At 40.5% G+C, this 19,775-nt stretch overlaps 1 protein-coding gene across 1 annotated transcript in view; it reads right to left on the bottom strand.

The window, feature by feature from the left end:
- svp (COUP transcription factor 2) overlaps nucleotides 1–19,775 on the bottom strand; it is a 122,017-nt gene that overhangs the window by 56,707 nt on the left and 45,535 nt on the right. Inside the window, exon 3 of the mRNA XM_018539983.1 lies at nucleotides 7,153–7,704. Within this exon, the coding sequence (XP_018395485.1) occupies nucleotides 7,153–7,704 (552 nt within the window). The remainder of the gene's footprint in view (nucleotides 1–7,152; nucleotides 7,705–19,775) is intronic.

Below are 19,775 nucleotides of genomic sequence, written 5' to 3' on the forward strand. Positions count from 1 at the left end.
ATGTCGTCATGAAGTGTGAAATTGTGGGCGCTTTTTCGTGAGAGCCAACCGTTTTGCTCGTGTTAAATCGAGCTTTGCATTTCGATTTTACTGAGATTGACATACTTCTAATGGTTCAGAAATTTTGACGAAAAATACTACACCTCGCGATATCTCTACTCTCTAATTCTTTGGAGTGAAATCTCACTTTAAAGAGTGAAAACTGAGTCAGTTTTGAAAAAGAGTGATTCAATTTTTATAATCTTTAACAAGAGTGACAATTCACTTAAAAAATTCACTCTAAAGAAGAGTATATACACTTTTCAAGACTTATAATATTTCGACAAATAATTTTCAATTCGTATTCTTTATATGTATTAACAATTTTTAATACATGCACTTTTAATATGTGCAATATGTGTCCTTTTATTAATATTATATGTTTAAATATTCCTTTTACTTCCGTTGTAATCAATAACATGATAGTTAAAAATTTAAATGTTATATGCGAACATTTAAATTATTATTGAAAAATGTAAATCCTCCATTTATCTGAATAGTTTTTATATTGTAAATTACAATCCTCTTCAACTAACGGTATCAAGATAGGAAAATTCGCCGAGAGTCACAAAAGAGAGATGCAACAAGAATCTCACAATACATACATCCAATTATGCGAAGTGTTGTCGATATTTTCAACATCTCCTCCGACTTCATCGCATCTTCGCGATCCGATACTGTATTGTGGAAACTGAAAATCATGATTACTTGACTGACAAACGTCTGACAAGTTCGGACTTTAGCCGTTTAGATTCGTTCCGTGATAGACGCTGATTAGTCGATGACATGGTTTGACCATCGAAGCGATTTCTATCCCATATCCTGCATTCTGCACCTCATTTCCCCCTTCACCTCTCGTATCCTTCACTGATGGACGCTCTTTCCTACTCGTGCTCGACATTTCGAGTGCACGATTGTTTCATCATGTCGATAAATTATCCGAGGTTAACAGGTGAGTACGGACGGACAGACGGTGATAATAACGACAATGATAAACGCGTCAATAATACGCCGACCTATTCGGCACAAACGATATTGATGATGGACCGATGTAACTGTCGCGACGAATCATGATGGCCTGATGTTCGATTATGAATTCGGGACACGAAGTGCACATTCCGTTCATGGATCACCATCCGGGATTAATTGGGACATTATAGATAAAAGCTTTGCATCCCCTATAATCTATTATATTTATATTTAAAAAGCATTGAAACGCGTGCAAGCACAGAATATATCTTAACTTGGCATTGATTTTAATAATAGCTGTAATCAGTTTTTTTATATTACAGACGGAGAGAGTAAAAATATGGTTATAGAAAGTCTATTAAAAATTAATAACTATTCTAATCTAGTTTAGAATTTTAAATAATCTCTCAAATCTGTTTTTAACTCTTTTAATTTTATCGTGACTAATTGTTAGATTTGAATAATTTCTACGATACATTTTCCAATTTCTGATGAGAAAATATATGCAATAATCTCGAAACGTTCATCGATCAACCGAAGAATGCGGCAGAAGATCACGAGGGAAGAGGAACATCGAATCGAGATATTTGCGTGATGAAATTAAGGTGTAATTACTATTGACAGTCCTTGTCAATGGCGGCTGACAGGTGTGGGTGTGTACCAATCGTTACATCAGTCTCGTATCTAGGCTCGAATAGAGGGTGCCCTGTCCGAATGTACCGAGTCATCGACGGCGGTAGGAAATAGAAAAAAAAAGAAGAGTGACCGTGCGGCCTCGCGCAATGCCTACATTAATGATGTGGCAATATTTTATTAAACCGGCACGCGGTACTCGAAAGCCTCACGGCTACAACGGTCCGCATTCATCTCATTCGATTTCCTAATACTTCTTGAAGCCATTCGCCGTTTTTACCGATTTATTTAAATTTTAACATAATTAATTACTTAAAGCGCATATATTTGATTAAAACGTATTTATTCACACACACACAGGGTGTTAGACGTAAACAGTATTTACAATGATATTTTACAGTATCTTGTCAGTCATTATTTGTAAACAGATCATACAAATAATACGCGATAACTTATTACTTTAAAGCGCTTAAAAAGGATTATTTTTGATAGGTAATGTTTATAATAAAATTCGATCACAAAAATGTTGATTCTTTCTTTTATCAATTAAGAAATTACGAATAATGAAAAAATTGCGAGATTTCAGTAAATATAATTTACACAAATCCTAAAAACTTCAAGATATTTTAACCATAAGTAAAAAAGAATTTAAAATTCCCGTCTAAATAAATATCAATAGTAAAATACCTGTTCATTAATAATTATCTCTCCATCCAATTGTCCAATCTTTCTTCCCGTTCATTAGCATCAACGAGATGTATGTGTAATACATCCCAGCATCGTCGAACGCGCGCTGTAAAAAGTGAATGCGTAGGTAGCCGGAAGTAGCCAGGGCGCCGCAGAGATGCCGCGAGATCTACATCTCTCTCTCCCTCTCTTTGAGGCTGATGTCGACTGTCCCTCGTTGGGCTTACGTTCTTAATTAGATCGTTAAATACCGGTGGCATCCGCGCGCGCAGAAATGCAACGGCAGCGTAACGCAGCAACACGCCCGTCCGCTCGTCAGGCTCGCTCGCGCGATGCTTGCTGGCTCTGTTGGGCAAGGCAGAGGGAATTGCATTGCATGCCACATAATCGTGGGAGTGTTTCCCATCAAGATACACGTAGTACCACACACTCGCTCGCGCCGGACTCCAGTAATACCCTCTCTCGCATAAATATATCCGCGCTGGGCGCATTTACATGCCCGCCTCTACGGGGTGGCTCGGCGCGGCGCACGCCGAGATAATGCGGCCGATCTTATCCAAGTTAGCGAAGCTTAAGGTTTTGGAACAAATCGGGATCATCCTAATCCGAAACGGCTGATAACGACTCACGTGCTTCAAGTCTCGCATTTTTCTTCTCGCGAATCAAGGGAGCGGAGAGGACGATGAAATTTGCGCCTCAAATTTCACCTGGTGAAATCAGCAGAGAAGAATACACTATATAATTTCTTCTCTGGAGTTATTTATTACAGATAATTAAAATTATATATTTTGTATAGGGGAATTCTTTACGCGAAGGAATAAATCAGCTAATATTTTTCTTAGAGAGTCAGAAAAATATCAGCCTCTCGCTTCACACCCGATTTCGCAACGCGATGCGAAATAGCCGTCTTGAAATTAATCGCTTATTCCGGGGAAACATCACTGAACGGGATAAATGGCAGCGCCGGTTGTTCTTGTAATTAAAGGTCTCTCTATAAGCTGAGAGAGAGCTATCGCGGTGCGGGCGAGCTCCTTTTCCCGTATAATTACGGCCGATGTATCGACGTCGAGGACGTAATGATCTCGGGCGACGATTATTCAAGTGGCAGCGCGCTCGAACGTTTTGGACCACCGGGTATGTAATATCTCGTGCATACACAACACCGGAGAAAGCTGAGAGGCGGCCAATCTTAGCGAGCTAAACGTACTTTATGCACCGTGCCCTCGTTCCGCCGTTTTATCCGAACAATTAGACACGTGGTCCAACGTGGCCACGGGGTGTACGAAAAAAGTCACAACCTTCCATCTAGCGGGCGGAGAGGAATTCCCGGTGTAGGAGAAAGAGAGAGAAAGGAAGCGGAAAGAAATTTATCCGCGTTCGCGCCGCCGGACACGCTAATTTCACGTCAATTACACGCGACACGTAACGTACCGTAATCGCTCGGAGTCTTCCGAAGCAACGTTAAACACACGTATTAAAATGCGATAGATACTGGAAAGGCACAAGTCTGTTTCAGCCATTATCGTAATTAGACTTGATGGACGTTACTTTTATAGTTCGGTCTCAATAAATAAATATCTTAACTCACATTAAAAAACTGGAGAGCTGCGACTCTTCTCAAATTTTCTCATTAACAGTCTTTTTAACAAATAAGAAACAATCATAAACACGCACAAACACAGTTACAAATACAATTGTAAGACTAATAGATAGAAATGTATGCTAATGAAGAATCTCTACTGTGAAATTACATACGATTTTATTGTAATTGTTGAAGATTAATCAATCGATTCTCGTAATAGTTCTTGTGTGCAACAAAAACAATTCAGTTATTATAGACAGCGGGAAGTTGCAAGATGATTTAAACAGTTGAACACAAGACATTATGACGTACGTTTTCTGGTAATAGTAATTTACATATCAGACCGGTTAAGATAATCGTTATCGCGATACTGATGTTTCTCACGATCACGTCAAGTATCAAACACTAATTATCAAACGCTTCTATTTATAGAGCAAACGGAGTAAAAATTTCAGCGGCGACCGTTCGTTATCTCGAAATGAAATCTTAAAACGGCATACCAGTCCGGGTGCAATTAATAATGCATTTCGCATTCGTTATTTCTGCGTTCGCTAAAGTGACACACCTCGATTAGCGTAATAACGTGCTACGGTACGTGCGAACATTCATTCTGCTTTTCATTTCAAACGAATTCATTCACGACCGTGGGTTACAAGCCGTTTCCACGCTTTTGCCTTCCATTATGTTAAATTGAACGAGACGATGTCTCAGTCTATTCGCTTTTTAACCTTCACAATAGTGATCCTTTAACCCCCTAACTGTAATGAATAATAAGCTTATCTCGAATCGGTTGCCAGCATTATCAACACATATTACGAGATGTGTTATCGGAAATTTATTAAGCAGTATTTATTTTCAACCTGTACGTATACATTCGTATTATCAATAAATTAAAAGTGAATATTGTAATACTCTTAAACACATAAATCTGAGATTTAAAATCTTTTTGAAATAGGTTTTATAACATATCTTAAAATATGATTGTAAATGAAAACAAAACAAATTTATAGTATCACGTTAAAGATTACAAACGATAAAAATATATTTCTTCGAAAATGGATCGTTTTTTGTAAATTCAACTTTTTAAATTTAAATTATAAACAATTAATAAAATCTTGACATTAATTAATTTCTAGCCGACTTTTTACATTTATATTTAAAATTTAATATATAAGAAAATTAATAAAAACTGTACGTTTCCATATTATATATTTCTTGTATTACTTTTTTAATAATTCAGACCTTAAATTAGTCAAGAAACCTTTTCTGATCTATTCATCACACATACTATATATATATATATATATATTACAAATATACATTCTACGCTCATAAAAATATAATTACATTAAAAAAAAATTGTATATAAGCTGAGGTGCACGTTTAAGCTTCAAACGTTAAGTCGCAAGGGAGAAGAAGGAAGAAAGGCTCACCCATATAGGAAGGATACGCGAGGAAGAAAAGAACTAGAGGTCCAGCGATCGCGTCTGGGCGCAAAAAGAGTAGAAAAAGTCGAGCGCGGGGCAAAAAGAAAGAGGTGGAGGTTCCCCGAGAATGGGGACATTAGCATAAGCTAAGCCAAGCTAAGCGTGCCCATATAGCACGGAAATAAATAGCCCCCCGTCTCGTATCTACGGCGAGATGCTTTAGCATGGGCCATCGTCGTGGTCGCCGCCGCCGCCGTTCTCCTCATCGTCCTCGTCGACCCCCCCCTGACTGAAATCTACCGCCCGGTCGCGAGTCGTGTGCGTGCGAACGTGCGTGCACGTATCCAACAAGAGGACGACACACCGGCAGAGGAGAGGATCGCCCGGTCCGAAATCCTCTCGGTGTACGTGTTGCGTATGCGATGGTGGTAGAGTTCCTCCTGGAGAAAGGAGCAGATGGGCCGGGAGATAGCTCGCGCGAGCGCTCGTTCGGACAGGATGCGGTTGTCATCGGATGCGCCGAAAGAGGGAGAGAGATAGAAGGAAAGGCAGGAGATAGATACCGGGACTAGAGATTGGCTTCGGGGAGCGAGAACACGTTGCGGCGGGAGACGGACAGAGGGAAGTGGAGAAACGCATTGTCTTCAACGGCTCGATGACGATCGCGACACAACGAAGATACGTACGTACGCGCCGCGCCGCGGCGTTACACATTGTTACGTCAGTGAATTGTCGTCATCCCGTCGCCGTCGTCTCCTGGTTCCCCGACGGGGATCGCGCTGCTGGATGACAGTCGCAGGCGTACCGGCGGCGATAATATCTCCGCCACGTCGATTAGACGCAGCCCGCGGTCAGCGAGCAACGGACAACGTCGAGAGAGAGAGAGAGAGAGAGAGGGAGAGAGAACGTACATCTTCTCTGGAGAGATACGGAGAGCGAGATGGAGAGAACCATTCCGCTTATGCTCGGAGAGTTCTTCCGGCGCACGCTCTCCTGATGCCACCCGGTACGTGGTACAGGAACCATGAGGCTTCACGATCGGAGGAAGAGAAAGAGCATTGTCCCTCTCGGTGCGCTGCTAGCCTCTCTAGGCCCGTCGAGAATCGCGGCTACGTGACAACGAGCGTCTTCGAGATAGCATCGTCATGACGATTACAGGCGGGACAGGCAGGCAGGCGCGGGTAATACGCGGACGACGACCAAAGTATCGTTGTAACGTAGAGAATACGTCGTGGAGACTCTTGGCTCGTGCTACGAGACGCAAAAACACGAGGCAGAGGATGGCTTTCCGGTTCTCCCGGCACGTTTTTCAAAGGGAATTCATGACAAATCTGTCATCGCGCGCTCCTGACGTCTAGATAATATTTCATGGGACAGTATTTATATGTCGTGAGTCTTTTTTCTTCGACATAAAGAACTACGTGACAAAGCTTGAAAAAAAAAAAACTTTCAGTGGCTGGTGTAACTTTCAGTGAATACGGAACTAGACTTTTTAACCTTTACAGATTTGAAAAGCCACACTACAATGACGTTGAAGTATCATGCGTTTTGAGACAAGGAATATAAAATAATAAATTATAGCAAATCTTTTTGAACTCAAGAAGAGAGAAAAACTGTAAGATTTTTAAAACTCTCTGAAGGTTAACAAAACCCGCGGATCTATATCTCAAAAGGTATGTATTTTCGATTGTGGTGCATGATAATTTATCACCATACATGTATTTTTATCGTCAAAGTGGAAGGAGAAACATTTAAATACCTATATACTCTAACTCGAAATCGGAGCGGTTGAATAAAACAATCTCGCAGACTCACCGGTGGTGAAGAGAACGATGGCCTTGAGGCAGCTGTACTCTGCGGAGTCGACGTGGAGAGCCTTGAGTTTCTCCACTTGCTCCTGGAAGATCCTGATGTGATCCATGAAGGCGACCACGCGATCCGCCGCCATCGGCGAGGCGTGAAGGCCCGCCGCCGCTAGAAGCGGTGCCACGTGGAGGGGCATCGAGCACTGGCTCGCATTCAGGACAAACAGCTCGCTCCACACTAGCCTAAGCAGGGCCACCTGGTCCGTCACTTGAAGTTCCGGGAAGAACGGGATGTTCCGGGCCCACTCAACCGCCGAGAAGAGCAGCCGCGCTGCGAGCTCGCAGATATTGTCGATGCCCATGATGTTGTTGGGCTGCATGCACTGGCCGTATCTCGAGGTCGGATAGGGCTCCGCCCTCAGCAGCAGGCTTATGTACGACGAAAGGTAAGAGTGTCCGTTTAGACTGGCACACGCGACCGCGTCCCCGTTCGTCAGGGCGAATTGGCCCGGTAGACCCGGCAGCGAGGGTTGCGACGGCGGCACTCGCCCCCTTTGCACAGCTAAAAAGAAACAATAACGATACGCTTGATAATGTGAAGACTCGTCTTTACCTAAGATGCTGATCTCGCTTTCACGTTACACGGTACAATCTCTCTGTCGTCTTGTCCCGTGGTCTGCGCGAGAGACGGATCAAGACGGCCTAATAAGTTAGTTGATCGAGCTTGCGGAACATCTTGAAATGTTACGTGTGAAAAATTAGAAAAACAGTTTAAAGATGTAAAAAAGAAATGTATCAACTACGCATAACTGTATCTTCTCTTACAATTATAAGTAGAAAAGCAATTAAGCAGGAAATATCCTTTTTTTTTTTATTGAAGCGAATCTTGATGCTTTATATGCAAATTTTTACAAATACATTTTTCAGTTTTATGAACTACACGTCGATTCGGTTTGTCAGACTTAAAATACAATCACGAATTAAAGCTGAAATATTAACATTCCGAATCAGATTAATCGTCAATTCAATAATAATGTTAATAAGTATCAAATTTGCAAAAATTTGCATATGAATGTTATTAAACACCAAGACTGAAAATATAAAAAAAAAAAATTCCCCTAAGTCCAGTCATTTAATTTCACACTTAATTGTTTATGTATATCTTCTTCTAATTCTTAGAATTAAGAACAGACTACATTAAACCGAGGTTAAAGTCAAGTTTACATTACCAGGCCTAAATGAATCTATTTCCTAATCTCTACTTATTCTTAAAAATGTGAAAAAAATGTGAAACCTTTTAAAATGATTTTCATAAATTATTTGCAACTGTACATCTCGCTTTAAAGCTAAATGTTAAAGCCAATGCGCTTTAACTCGTCCTAGTTTCACGTATGACCTTCATCTATCCCTTCCTTAAAGTGTCTCGAGGTTTCTAGGAAAATTTCAACGTACGCAGAGAGTCTGATAAGCCTGTTGCGCAATGAGATTTATCTATGCAGTCACGCGTCATCGAGTTCGCGACTCCGGCATAAAAGAGAACCAGGCTCTTTCACTTTTCGGTACGCAATCCTTTAGTTGAAATATTACCTATCTAAACCATACCTAAGCTCATTTTCAAAGATACGTATCCATTCGCCATAAATATATATAAATTATTATAGCGTACGATTAACATCGACGCAAGATAAGAATCTGATGCGTGCGATTTAGCGACAAATATACCGTTGACCTTCATTATGTAAAAAAGATTAACAATAATCATCCTTGAATATTCTAGGCATCAAGGGCACTTTTATTCATTTCTTTGAAAAGCAGGATGAAAAATATGACGAACGGGTTGCGCCATGCATGTCTATAATGCGAATTTCTATGTCGCTCAGGGCGATCATCCTCGCATCAGACAGGCGTGACGTAACGAACGGAGGTCCTCTCCTCGGACTTCGCTCGTGCCGACCACCGCGTAGCTAACGGTCCGTTTCGCCGAGAGACCGTTGGAGCAATTCGTGCCTTGCAGCAGAAGATTTAGTTAAAGGATATACGTAACGCGCTCATTTACCCGCGTACACCACTTCGCTACGTGTGGCTGGCCACTTCCAAGAAGTCACCGAACGGTTACGGAGAGGCATGACACCTGTATCGGAACCCGGATGAGTCTCTCACGGCGCGATACTCTCGAGTGCTTGCAAATATTGTGCAAAGGCAAATACGTGCCATAACGCGGCACGTTCAAGTACACGCAAATACGATCGCCCGTGAGACGCCGCCGCCGGTGTCGGTGATTCGATCGCAGTCGTACAAATTTCGCCGAAAGCTGTGCGCTCGGCCGTGTCGGTTCATCGACCGGCCATTATTATCGTCATCATCATCATTATCCCCATCATCATCATCATCATCGTCGTCGTCGTATCATTGAGGTTAATGCCCGCTGCAATTCTAAGCATACTGTTTCGATGGATTTAGTTATCCCTTTTTTTGCTGAAACACGTGCGTTTCAACCAAGAGAATTTGTAACTTCGCTGCATATTACGTATCACGTTGTTTTTTCCACGCGATAGTAGTGTCCAATACCGCGGTCTGACGCAACGATTATTACAATCAATATGTGGGCGTTTAACAAAAACGTATATCTTTTCTTATAATAGCGTTTTCATTTAAAATTATTACGGCGTACATTTATTCAATTAATGTATTACGTAAATTTCATAGAAAAATCTATTTTATGTCACAATACAAATATCTAAGTGATTTTAATTTCGATCATTTTTGAAGGAAAGTTTAATTGGTCTTCTCTTTCACAGATTGCGATTTGTCCCTTGCATCGCGGGTCTTCCGTTTTAAAGGGATTTCGGCTATCGATCCACGACTTCTTGGACGAGCCTCGATCGCGAGCGATCACGCGAGATGTCCTGCGAACCGTTATGTCCTCATAAACGTGCCTCTACCGCATTCTCTAGGCGCGATTACCGCGATTATTACCAGACCGCGTATTTTTTCCGCGCGTGGACTGCATACACGTATACATGGGAAAGAAGGTAGTAGTGGACGACGACGCGATTACTCCGTTGAGTAACGACCGCGCGTGTTCTTGCGCGATTGTCCGCCGTGCGAGTTGTACGCGATTGCGCTCATCTGTCCGCGTAACGCAATTACTTCGCGTTACTCGAGTGTGCTTTCACTCGCGATAATTGGCAAATGACGGGGCAACGCGTGCGCGTGACAATGCTGAAAACGAGGCGACCGGAACGAGCTGCCGACGAGCCTTCGCAAATCTGCGCCTCAACTTGTCGAGTATTGAAGCGAATAATGTGAATTATTTTAATGCGCGCGCTCGTTGGATATATACGTGGAAACTTGAAGCGTCTCAAGGTTACATTTTCTCGAGTAATTTAGAATAATAATTTCATAACTTATCTGCTTCTTAGAAAATTTTAATTAGTAATAATCATTTATACCGCTACATTAGTAATAATAATCATTTGTAACAAAAGAAATATTAATTAAAGCACAGGTAAGACAGGTAAATATACTAGAAAATTGTTTTTATCGTAGAAAAAGACTTTATATAAGTAAAATTTATAAGTTTACAAAGAATTATTTGTTCTATAAATAGAAAATTATATATAAAATATAAAATTAATGCAAAAGTTGTAAGATAATTATCTTTCTATATTTTTCCCAAATAAATAGTAGATTAGTTCTTTTCTGTGTTTTCATTTTTTTTGCCTTTTTACTTTCTACAAGTCAAGTTTTCAACTATTAAGATTAATACAATATATCAGTAGACTAGAATTATCGCGCGGATCTCAAAAAAGTGACGTAGCTTCGATGATATTCTGGAGTACTCTCGATCTTTGGAACGCGGAACCGAGAGAGCGAAATCATTGAGAGCATACTTAAACCCTGCAGCCAAAAGGGAACACCGTCTAGGACGTACCCCGGCAAATTGCGACTCATAACAACGCGTGGGTGTACGTGCGGCACATCGATGAGACGCGACGCAGCGCTCGTGTTCTCGGAAGAGATAGCGATTTAGAGAAAGAAAGAGAGAGAGAGAGAGACCACTCGCTCTAGCTCGCGCGAGACTAGCAGTGATGCGGGACCAGGAGAGACTGGCACGTTAAAAGCGAAATGGAGAACGGAGGAGAAGCAGCGGTCGCAGAGGAAGAAGACGACGACGACGCAGAAGAAGATGAGGAAGGGAGTCTTTCACGTACGAGATTCTGCTTGAGAGAACCGAGACTCGAAGAAACGACGCCCTGCTGAGAAGCGCCTGGATGCCACCTCCGCCCCGCGGCTCTAACGAAGGAATGGGCTCTCCTCTTTTCCTTCCTTCTCCATCTCGTCGCGTCTCTTTCTGTTGGTCTCTCCGTCTCGTTTCGATCCCATCCTTTTCCGCCGCTCTCACCTTTCTTCGCGAGAGAGAGACTACATGAGGGGTCCAGACGGGAGAGTCCATCCATCGCGCATCGTCGTCGTCGTCTCGTCCCCTTCAGAGGGATCGACGAAAGTCTCATTTAATGCTCCGGACAGCGGCGCCGCACTTCCGCGATATCGATGCATCGACGATGAGGCCAGAACGGGAGAGAAAGAGACGGAAATCGCGCACAATGACGCGAAGTTGACACGCGAAACCGGAGATAAACATGTTTCGAGCATGCGGGTGAGCTTGTCCAGATCGTCCGATACCGCTGAGAGTGATTCATCGGCAGAGACTTGCGACTGTGCTCCTTTTTCTTTTCGTTTCCTTCGCCGACATCTCGGCCCGCCTTCTCCAAATCGTCCTCGTAATCGCGCATGCATTTGCAGAATCATGGACAAATATTTGCAGGGACTGAAAAGGCGGCGATAATCCGCAAATGAAGAAAAGATTGACAAAAATTTCAATTAATAGTGAATACGAAATGAATAATCTTTGTCTTTTGTGAATACAATTTTCAATCAATATATATAAAATACTTGATCTAATTTATTTATCATCATCCATCATGTTTGGATTTTCTACATAATTGTTGCAACATTATTTTCAGATCCGTATTTCTTTCTCTCTAGCTACGTTCTTAGATGCTTCGCCAAAAGTGTTTTACGTATACGTTTTCACTCGCAGGCACACACATTTCGTACATTTTATTAATTTACGCTATCAATATCTAACATTCTTATCATCTGGAGATCAACGGACTAAAGCATCGCTCTAAATGCATTTAAACGCGTCTAAACGCGCGGAAACGGCGTATTCCTCCTATAACTGGACAGCTGCGGGAATAGACGCGTATCAACCTGGCTAGGTTTCGCGTGCGAAACCGGGACGCCCGTCGTGGTCCTAGCGAGAGACGATCCGCGCGAGAGAATCTCAACGGCCGGCGGAGGATGCGAATTAGCATGATGCGGTTCCCCGATAGCGCCGACTGTGCGCTCGGCGTAAACGTGTATACGGTACGGTGTATGCAGATTCGGTACCGTTACCAACTACCACCGTAGCCATCTATCCGAGCCGACTGCTCGTTCGCCTTGGCTCGTACCTTAGCAGTCCGCGTGACGTCGTAGCCGCAATCAGACGATACCGTCTCCGCCGCGCTGGATTAACAGCATCGATCCGTGGTTTCTCCTCGTTAAAAGACTCACCACGAGGCTGATGCACAGCGCCGCGATTCCCGATAGTTGCCACCGTATTTTGTACCGTTGTTAGCGAAGTTTATCGTTATCTTTAATTATCAAGATTTAAATTGGACGAGAGTCGATAGAGAATCGATGCAACATTTGTTGCTATAACACAGATGTTAATTTTTTTATTTTATCTTTTTTATTTGATATTTTATCTATTTTACTTTTTTTTCGAATGGTTATTATTCTTTGATAGATTAATAATAAATGTTTCAAGTGGAAAAATAAAATTTTATTAGGAAGCAATAAAAGAAATTATAAGCAAGGAAAAAATGTAAAATTTCAAAAATTGTACCGAATCTTTTACCCAAGATAAAAGTGTAAGATTTTAAAAATAAACACTCATCTTTTAAAAGTTTATTTTTTAGAAAATAAATTTTTAGAGATTTAAATATTCGAAGTGACGATAAAGTATATAATATTTTAAATTTTAATAGACATAAGTATGTCCGGGATGCAAAAGTGGTACGAAGAAATTTTTCCAACAGGGACAAAGATAAACTCTTTGCGTGCACATTCGTGTCTCATAACAAGTCACATCAAAGTTCAATAATGATAAATCTTATTTGAAGATGATTGTAGAAGTCTGTAATGTTCTTCGATAAAACCGATTATAACGTCTTAATAGTGAAAACGAATTACGGCGGTGAATCGATGTCGGAAAGACATGCGGTTTCTCGTGATTAGAATCTAATCTAGACTTTTCTGTGTGGAAACGAAATAACAGTATTTAATTTTCGAAAAAGATGATAATTATATCGACTTTAATTTAATGAAACTGTTATCAACTTTGTAAAAGTTATATATTATATATATATCCAAATTTATTTATTTAAATATTTCTATCTTTATTTATTATTTATTGAAATATGAGTCGTTATACACTCTTTTATCTAAAGTACTAAAAGGTAGAAGTAAAAAAATAAATTTTAGAACAAAACAGGACTTTAATCAACTAACGAAAGAAATGAGAATGTAGTGACTATAAATCTTTCATGTAGCCCTCCACTAAATGAAATTACGACCAGCTTCGAATGCTATCGATCGTGGAATTTCAAAATCGATAGGAAAAAAAGCTTTTTCTTCCTACAGCGTATAGAAAGATTTTCTATTTCTTTAATAAGGATTCATTGAAAAGAGGGAAGCCGCTAACGGTAAATTTTTCACGCGTAACAATCAAGTGAAGTCATCGCGGAATTCAATGTCGAAGGTCGCTCGGACTAACTCGTAATACCGTAAACCATGGTGAAGTACGTTGAAGCCACAATGAAAGAACTGTCCGATGCCGAGATCTTGCGCTATGCTTTCTCTCGACGAACAATAATGCTACTCGTCAAAGAGACGTGGCTTCATTAGCGCGGACGTGGTGTCTGCTGAATGTCGCGCGATGCCGTGATACACCGATAAAGCGGAAGAATCGTGAAAATTGTCAGGTGACGGAAAGAAGAGGGAGCGGGGGGGGGGGGGGAGAGACCTCACCAGGGACCCTGAGCGATCTTTTGCGGCGGCAAACGCGTGGCGTATCCTCGAAGGAGTCCGCGAGACGCAGATTGATGATCCCCGTCGCGCGGTTCAAAAAAAGGGGGGTACCGGGAGAGGGCAGAGGGGGAGCTATCCGTCCAGGTAGAAGAAAAAAAGCCGAGGTCGAACCTATCGCTTTCTTCCTTTCGCGCATATATACGAATACGTCGCAGTGTGCGTAGATATATTCGCGCGTATTCTCGCGCGCGTTACGGTATGTAGGTGGGCCCGTTCTCGTGCGTGAGTGTCCACCGAAGAAGAGGCGAGGCGCGTCCATCCCGGGGTGACGTATAACGCGCCATGGTATCGCTCGAAATAATTATAAACATCGGGGAGTGACGATCAATCTTCCGATCCACCTCGATAATAATAAACGAATTACTGGGATGAGATGTAGAGGGAGGGAGGGAAGGGCCCGTCGGAAGGGAAGGTGAGGGACAAGAAGTCGGTGCCGCGAAGGCGCGGGGTGGCGAGCACCCGCGGAGCGCGTGATTTAAAATGCTAATTCTTTTCGTTTCGTGGCGACAGCCGCGTTGATTAAGACGGTCGTACGGGACGCGACGCGGTAAAGAAATTTCATTAGCGTTCGTGACGTACGACTTAGAAATTTAACACGACTATGCGAGAGACCGCGCGCGAATGCACGTATGAGTCAAATTTAACGAAAGAGGGAGGGAGGGAGAGCGCGTCTCTGTCTGTCCATCATGTATCGTGCGGAAGATTTACTAGGTGTTCAGATAAATATATCGTAAAAGCGTTTCTCTTTACGTCAAACAGATTTTAGAAGCGGCAATGTGGACAATACATTTCAATGAATTTCTCCTTATATTAGCAGGCAAACGGCTTTCGATGACCTCAAGTCAAACGTGAATTAAGACTTTTATTTAGACGAATTTGCTTATATTGAAGAAAGATTTTAGTAATAGCTATCAAATAAATTGAATAAAACAATTTCGATCAAATGTTCAGTTAATATACCATATGTATGACTAAAAATTATTTTTACGTTCTTAAATATTTAGTAATTATAATCAAATAATCGGTCATATTATTATATATATATATATACGGTAATACTTCCTTAAATATTTAAAAAAGTAAAATTAATCTTGATTATATTAACCAAATATTTGATTAAAATTATTTTATTCAATATTTAATTGATAGCCGTTACCAGTCTCTTTTCAATATAGCAGCATAAAGTTTCACGTGGAAAATTCTGCGTATTTAATTATTTGTGAAGGCGTTGTTTTATTGTGGTTGTCTCAACTTTATGCTCGCCATTCGATGAACAGTTATTGAGAATATTTGCATAATTTAAAAATACCAAACGGTAGCCCATTCGAGAGATACGTAGCGACTTTCGCCGCGTGTTTTTTTGGAATTGTCCGAATTTTCTGAAGGATTTCGGAGCGTGAGTCAATAAACCGTCGTCGCACGCATGAATATTCCGATTGGCTGCTGGCAAACGTAGTTTCGCGTGGAATTCAGCCACAAATGACGTCGATCGTTTGCTTACAAATGTATGGCCGTTTCCTGTATGCTGATTAATTTATTACGAGGTACTCCACATTGTTATCAAGAGCCATTAGCGACTCCCCTACTCGTTAATCCTCTACACAACAGGGCGATTTCGCGGTGATGTACTATTTACATCGTATCCTTTGCTCAAACTGGAATATCTTGAATAAATGACTTCATATGCATCTTCATCTTTCGAATATAAGAAACTTTTCTTGATTAATTATCGAATAGAAATTACATTAATCAGAAAATTGTAACGGAATAAATTTGCTGAAGCATCGAAAAATTTAGGTATACAGCTAAAAAAAATTTAGTTAAAGACACAGATTTAAAAAGAATTTTCTTGGATCGTCAAAATAATTATGTAGAAAACTCAAGCATGATTAGCAATACTGCAAAAAGTTTTGACATTATTTCAATAAAATCATTGTCAGCAGATCTGTATCTGGTTAAAAAATTTTAGATACTTCAGCAAAACTATTTTTTTCGTAAGCATGTGCACAGAAATATGATATCGAACCACCAAGAACTCTATAGAAAATAGAAAAAAGATAAACATGTTATCCTGCTTTAGTTAATTCCGTTAACACAGAGTTGATCCTAACAACAGTTATGATGAATTTCAACAAATATTATAATGCAGCGAATATAATAATGTAAACTATTTTATACGCATATGCACACGCACAATAAACGGTAAATTGAGAAGGAATAAATGTAACGATGAATTGCCAGCGTAGCTTTTTAAATAATATTATCGATTTGTTTGAATTTGCACATGCTAAAGATTTAATGGCCGACCCTGTTAACACCTGGCGATCACATTTACATACTACTTCCAGCATTGAGGCATGCACTGTTGAATTAATGTTCTTGCGAGAGAAGAAATATTGGACCATTAACATAAACTCTACGGTGATTCCGGACAAGCCTGGTTTAGTGTCCCCGCGAGCGGGTATATAGCCGTAGGAAAGCAGGAACAGGAGTCGTCTTCGATTACGCTCGTGAAACTTTCCTGCGTGTCATCGGTTTATATTGCCGGCCGATATTTCTCACGTCCATGCTGATCTTAACGGATACGCGCGATGCGACGCCTCCTCTCTATGGCACGATACATTTCCACGGACCTAAATACCATACAGGTGAAACTCGACGACTTGCCATCGTGTTTATCGATCCGCGACACCTTCGTCCTGATGTTTTACAACGCTCTCGGCAGCGGTTTCTTTGGTTATCTTCGGTTATCGCGAGGAAGTCGCGCAGCTTCGCCCAGGATTGCACCGAGATGGGTGTTAATTGCCCAGCATAAAATATTGCAATTATTGTCGTTGGTGTGCTATAAAGCTAAAGAAACATCGTGAAATTGCAAAAGGAAATGCAAATGCACGCATCAAATATCCTCTGTCGCTCAAACATTGCCAGCTGTTGAAGGTGAACTTGGTCTTGAACTTTCGAGATGCAGAAAACACGTTAAAGTAAAATTTTATATAATTAAATAAAAATTCGATGTGATTTGTTATAATATATAAAATATTAATTATAAATTACATTTCTAATAACTAGTTAATTGTTAATGATATATATATATATATATATATAATATAATATTCAATAACTTATATTACTTCATTCTTAGATACTATAGATAATTAAATAACAATCTCACAATTATATTTTCTACTCAGGACTGTTTGTCAAAATAACAACAAGAAAACAAGATAAGAAACTCAGTTTTGTCACTTGGATATTTTTATGTCGGAGAGAACGACTTTGCTGAAGTATCTAAAATTATTTGATAGTCCAATAATTTTATTGGACTGTCGAAATAATTATACGTAGGAATTTCAAACATGATAAGAATGCTATAAAAAGTTTTACCATTCTAGCAATCAGTTTAAGCGCCTCGAAACTATCTTGATGATCCAACGAAATTATTTTTCGATCTGTATCTATCTAAATTTTTAAATACTTCAGCAAAATCGTTCTTTTCATATACAAAAGTATGTCGCATTGCATCGTAAACGCGATACCTACTTGTTGAACGTCCGATGACTCATCATATAAACTCAGAGAATAGTTTTACAATAAATACACCTCAAGGACCATCGTCCTTCCAGGACCACTCCATCAAAATCAAAACAGAACCATGACGAGAAGAAAGCATCCCAAGTATCACTTTCTTAAAGGTGAGTTGCAGCGAGTGATGGAGTGAGAAGAAGAAATATAGAAAAGGATATCGCTCTGTACGAAAGAAAGAGAGAAAGAGAGAGAAAGAGAGAAGGAGAGTCGGCGAATCATCCGCCTACGATCTCTCCTCGGCGACGGTGACGACCTACATGAGCCTACCGCCGCACGAGGTCATTGGGTCATCGGTTCGGCGTCGTGCAAATGTACCAACGTTCAACCTCGAGCTGTTTGCCTTCGCCCACCGTTTAACAAAATCCTTCAAGAGTGCCCGACCACCTCATGAGTGCACCGCCACTCGTTCGATCATCGCGATGTGCCAATTTCTCGCTCGTTTCTCTCTGCTCCTTCCTGTGTCGGCTATTTCTCTTGTCCTCGTCGACAATGTTCTCTTCTAATCAAGACGACAAAGAGTACGGCGCGCGATGACCCGAATATCACATAAATTCTACATCATCGATTTAATCGACTTTGAAGAGGAATATAATAATCGCGATTCGATAAGTATATCCCTTCTTTATTATACAACACAATATTTAAAAAATTTTTTTACCATACTTCCGTAAAATTAATTAAACTTATTTTATATTTTATTGTATGTGAATTGAGAATGATATTGCGTAAAATTCTTTCAAATACAATGTTGTCCTATACGATTAAAAAAATTCTTCATCTGTCGAACGTTTCATGCAAATGAACGTCAAGTTCTTAACCTGATATTATATACGCTTGTCCCTTCGAGCGAAAGGGTTAATTCTCGATATACAAATCCCTGCATGAAAAATATACATTCGTGTAAGGGCCCTGCGGCAAATCTACGGGAGGCTATAATAACAGCAGGAGCGCTTCCTAGTCTTGCAATCTGACGTCTCTTTCTTCCGTTAGAAGATTTGCAATTTTACATGTAACATATAATATCCATCCAATATCCACTCGCTGTTCGTTTGCGCAAAATTGAGAGATTTAGCTTACACGAAACCCGATTATGGAGAATCAAGCGCGTACAATAAAATTCTAGTACCGCTACTTTATGATAATTTATATCAAATTATATGCGTCGCAAACGCTATTTATTTCTGTCTTGTACCTGGATGTATTTAAAAGAAAAGAGGTAAACAGAGTCGCATGGCCGCGAGTGAATACTTTTCGATTGCATAATAGAGAATGTTAATACCACGTGACGTGGCAGTTCAGAAGAGCAACAACTGTTTTTACCATCGCCGATTTAAGCACCGTTTTATTCATTTCGTGATTAAGTATATTCACCGATAGATTTTGTGCAAATAGTTTCTCAAAAATCTGTAGATATCCTGGAATTGACGAGGGTCAATCATCAACGATAAAGAAACGCGAGACGAGTGTGGTATGACGAGCTAAGTGAGCGAAACAAAACGGAATGCAGAAATGACGGAAAGACGGGAGATCGAGAAGAGGCAGCAAATGTGCAACATTGCGTGGCTAAAGCAGCACGGAATCATTTTTACATATCTAATAAACGGATGCTGTAGATACCCGTTGGCGGGTAGTTCTGGTTTGAAAGTGCCAAAGAAAAAGGAAGAGGTAGAAATAAAGACATAGAATAGGCGATCGGAGAAAACAGAGCAAAGTAAAAGCTTAATAACATTCCTGCTATTAAGATTTTCAAGCATCAATTTAGCACAATAAAATACAGTACGTAATTTGTCTATTAGAGGAACGATGAAAAAAGATTAATTAATTTATTACGAGATCTTCTTCAATATC

This window comes from Cyphomyrmex costatus, unplaced genomic scaffold (genome assembly GCF_001594065.2).
Source record: "Cyphomyrmex costatus isolate MS0001 unplaced genomic scaffold, Ccosl1.0 scaffold23, whole genome shotgun sequence".
Classification (NCBI taxonomy): domain Eukaryota; kingdom Metazoa; phylum Arthropoda; class Insecta; order Hymenoptera; family Formicidae; genus Cyphomyrmex; species Cyphomyrmex costatus.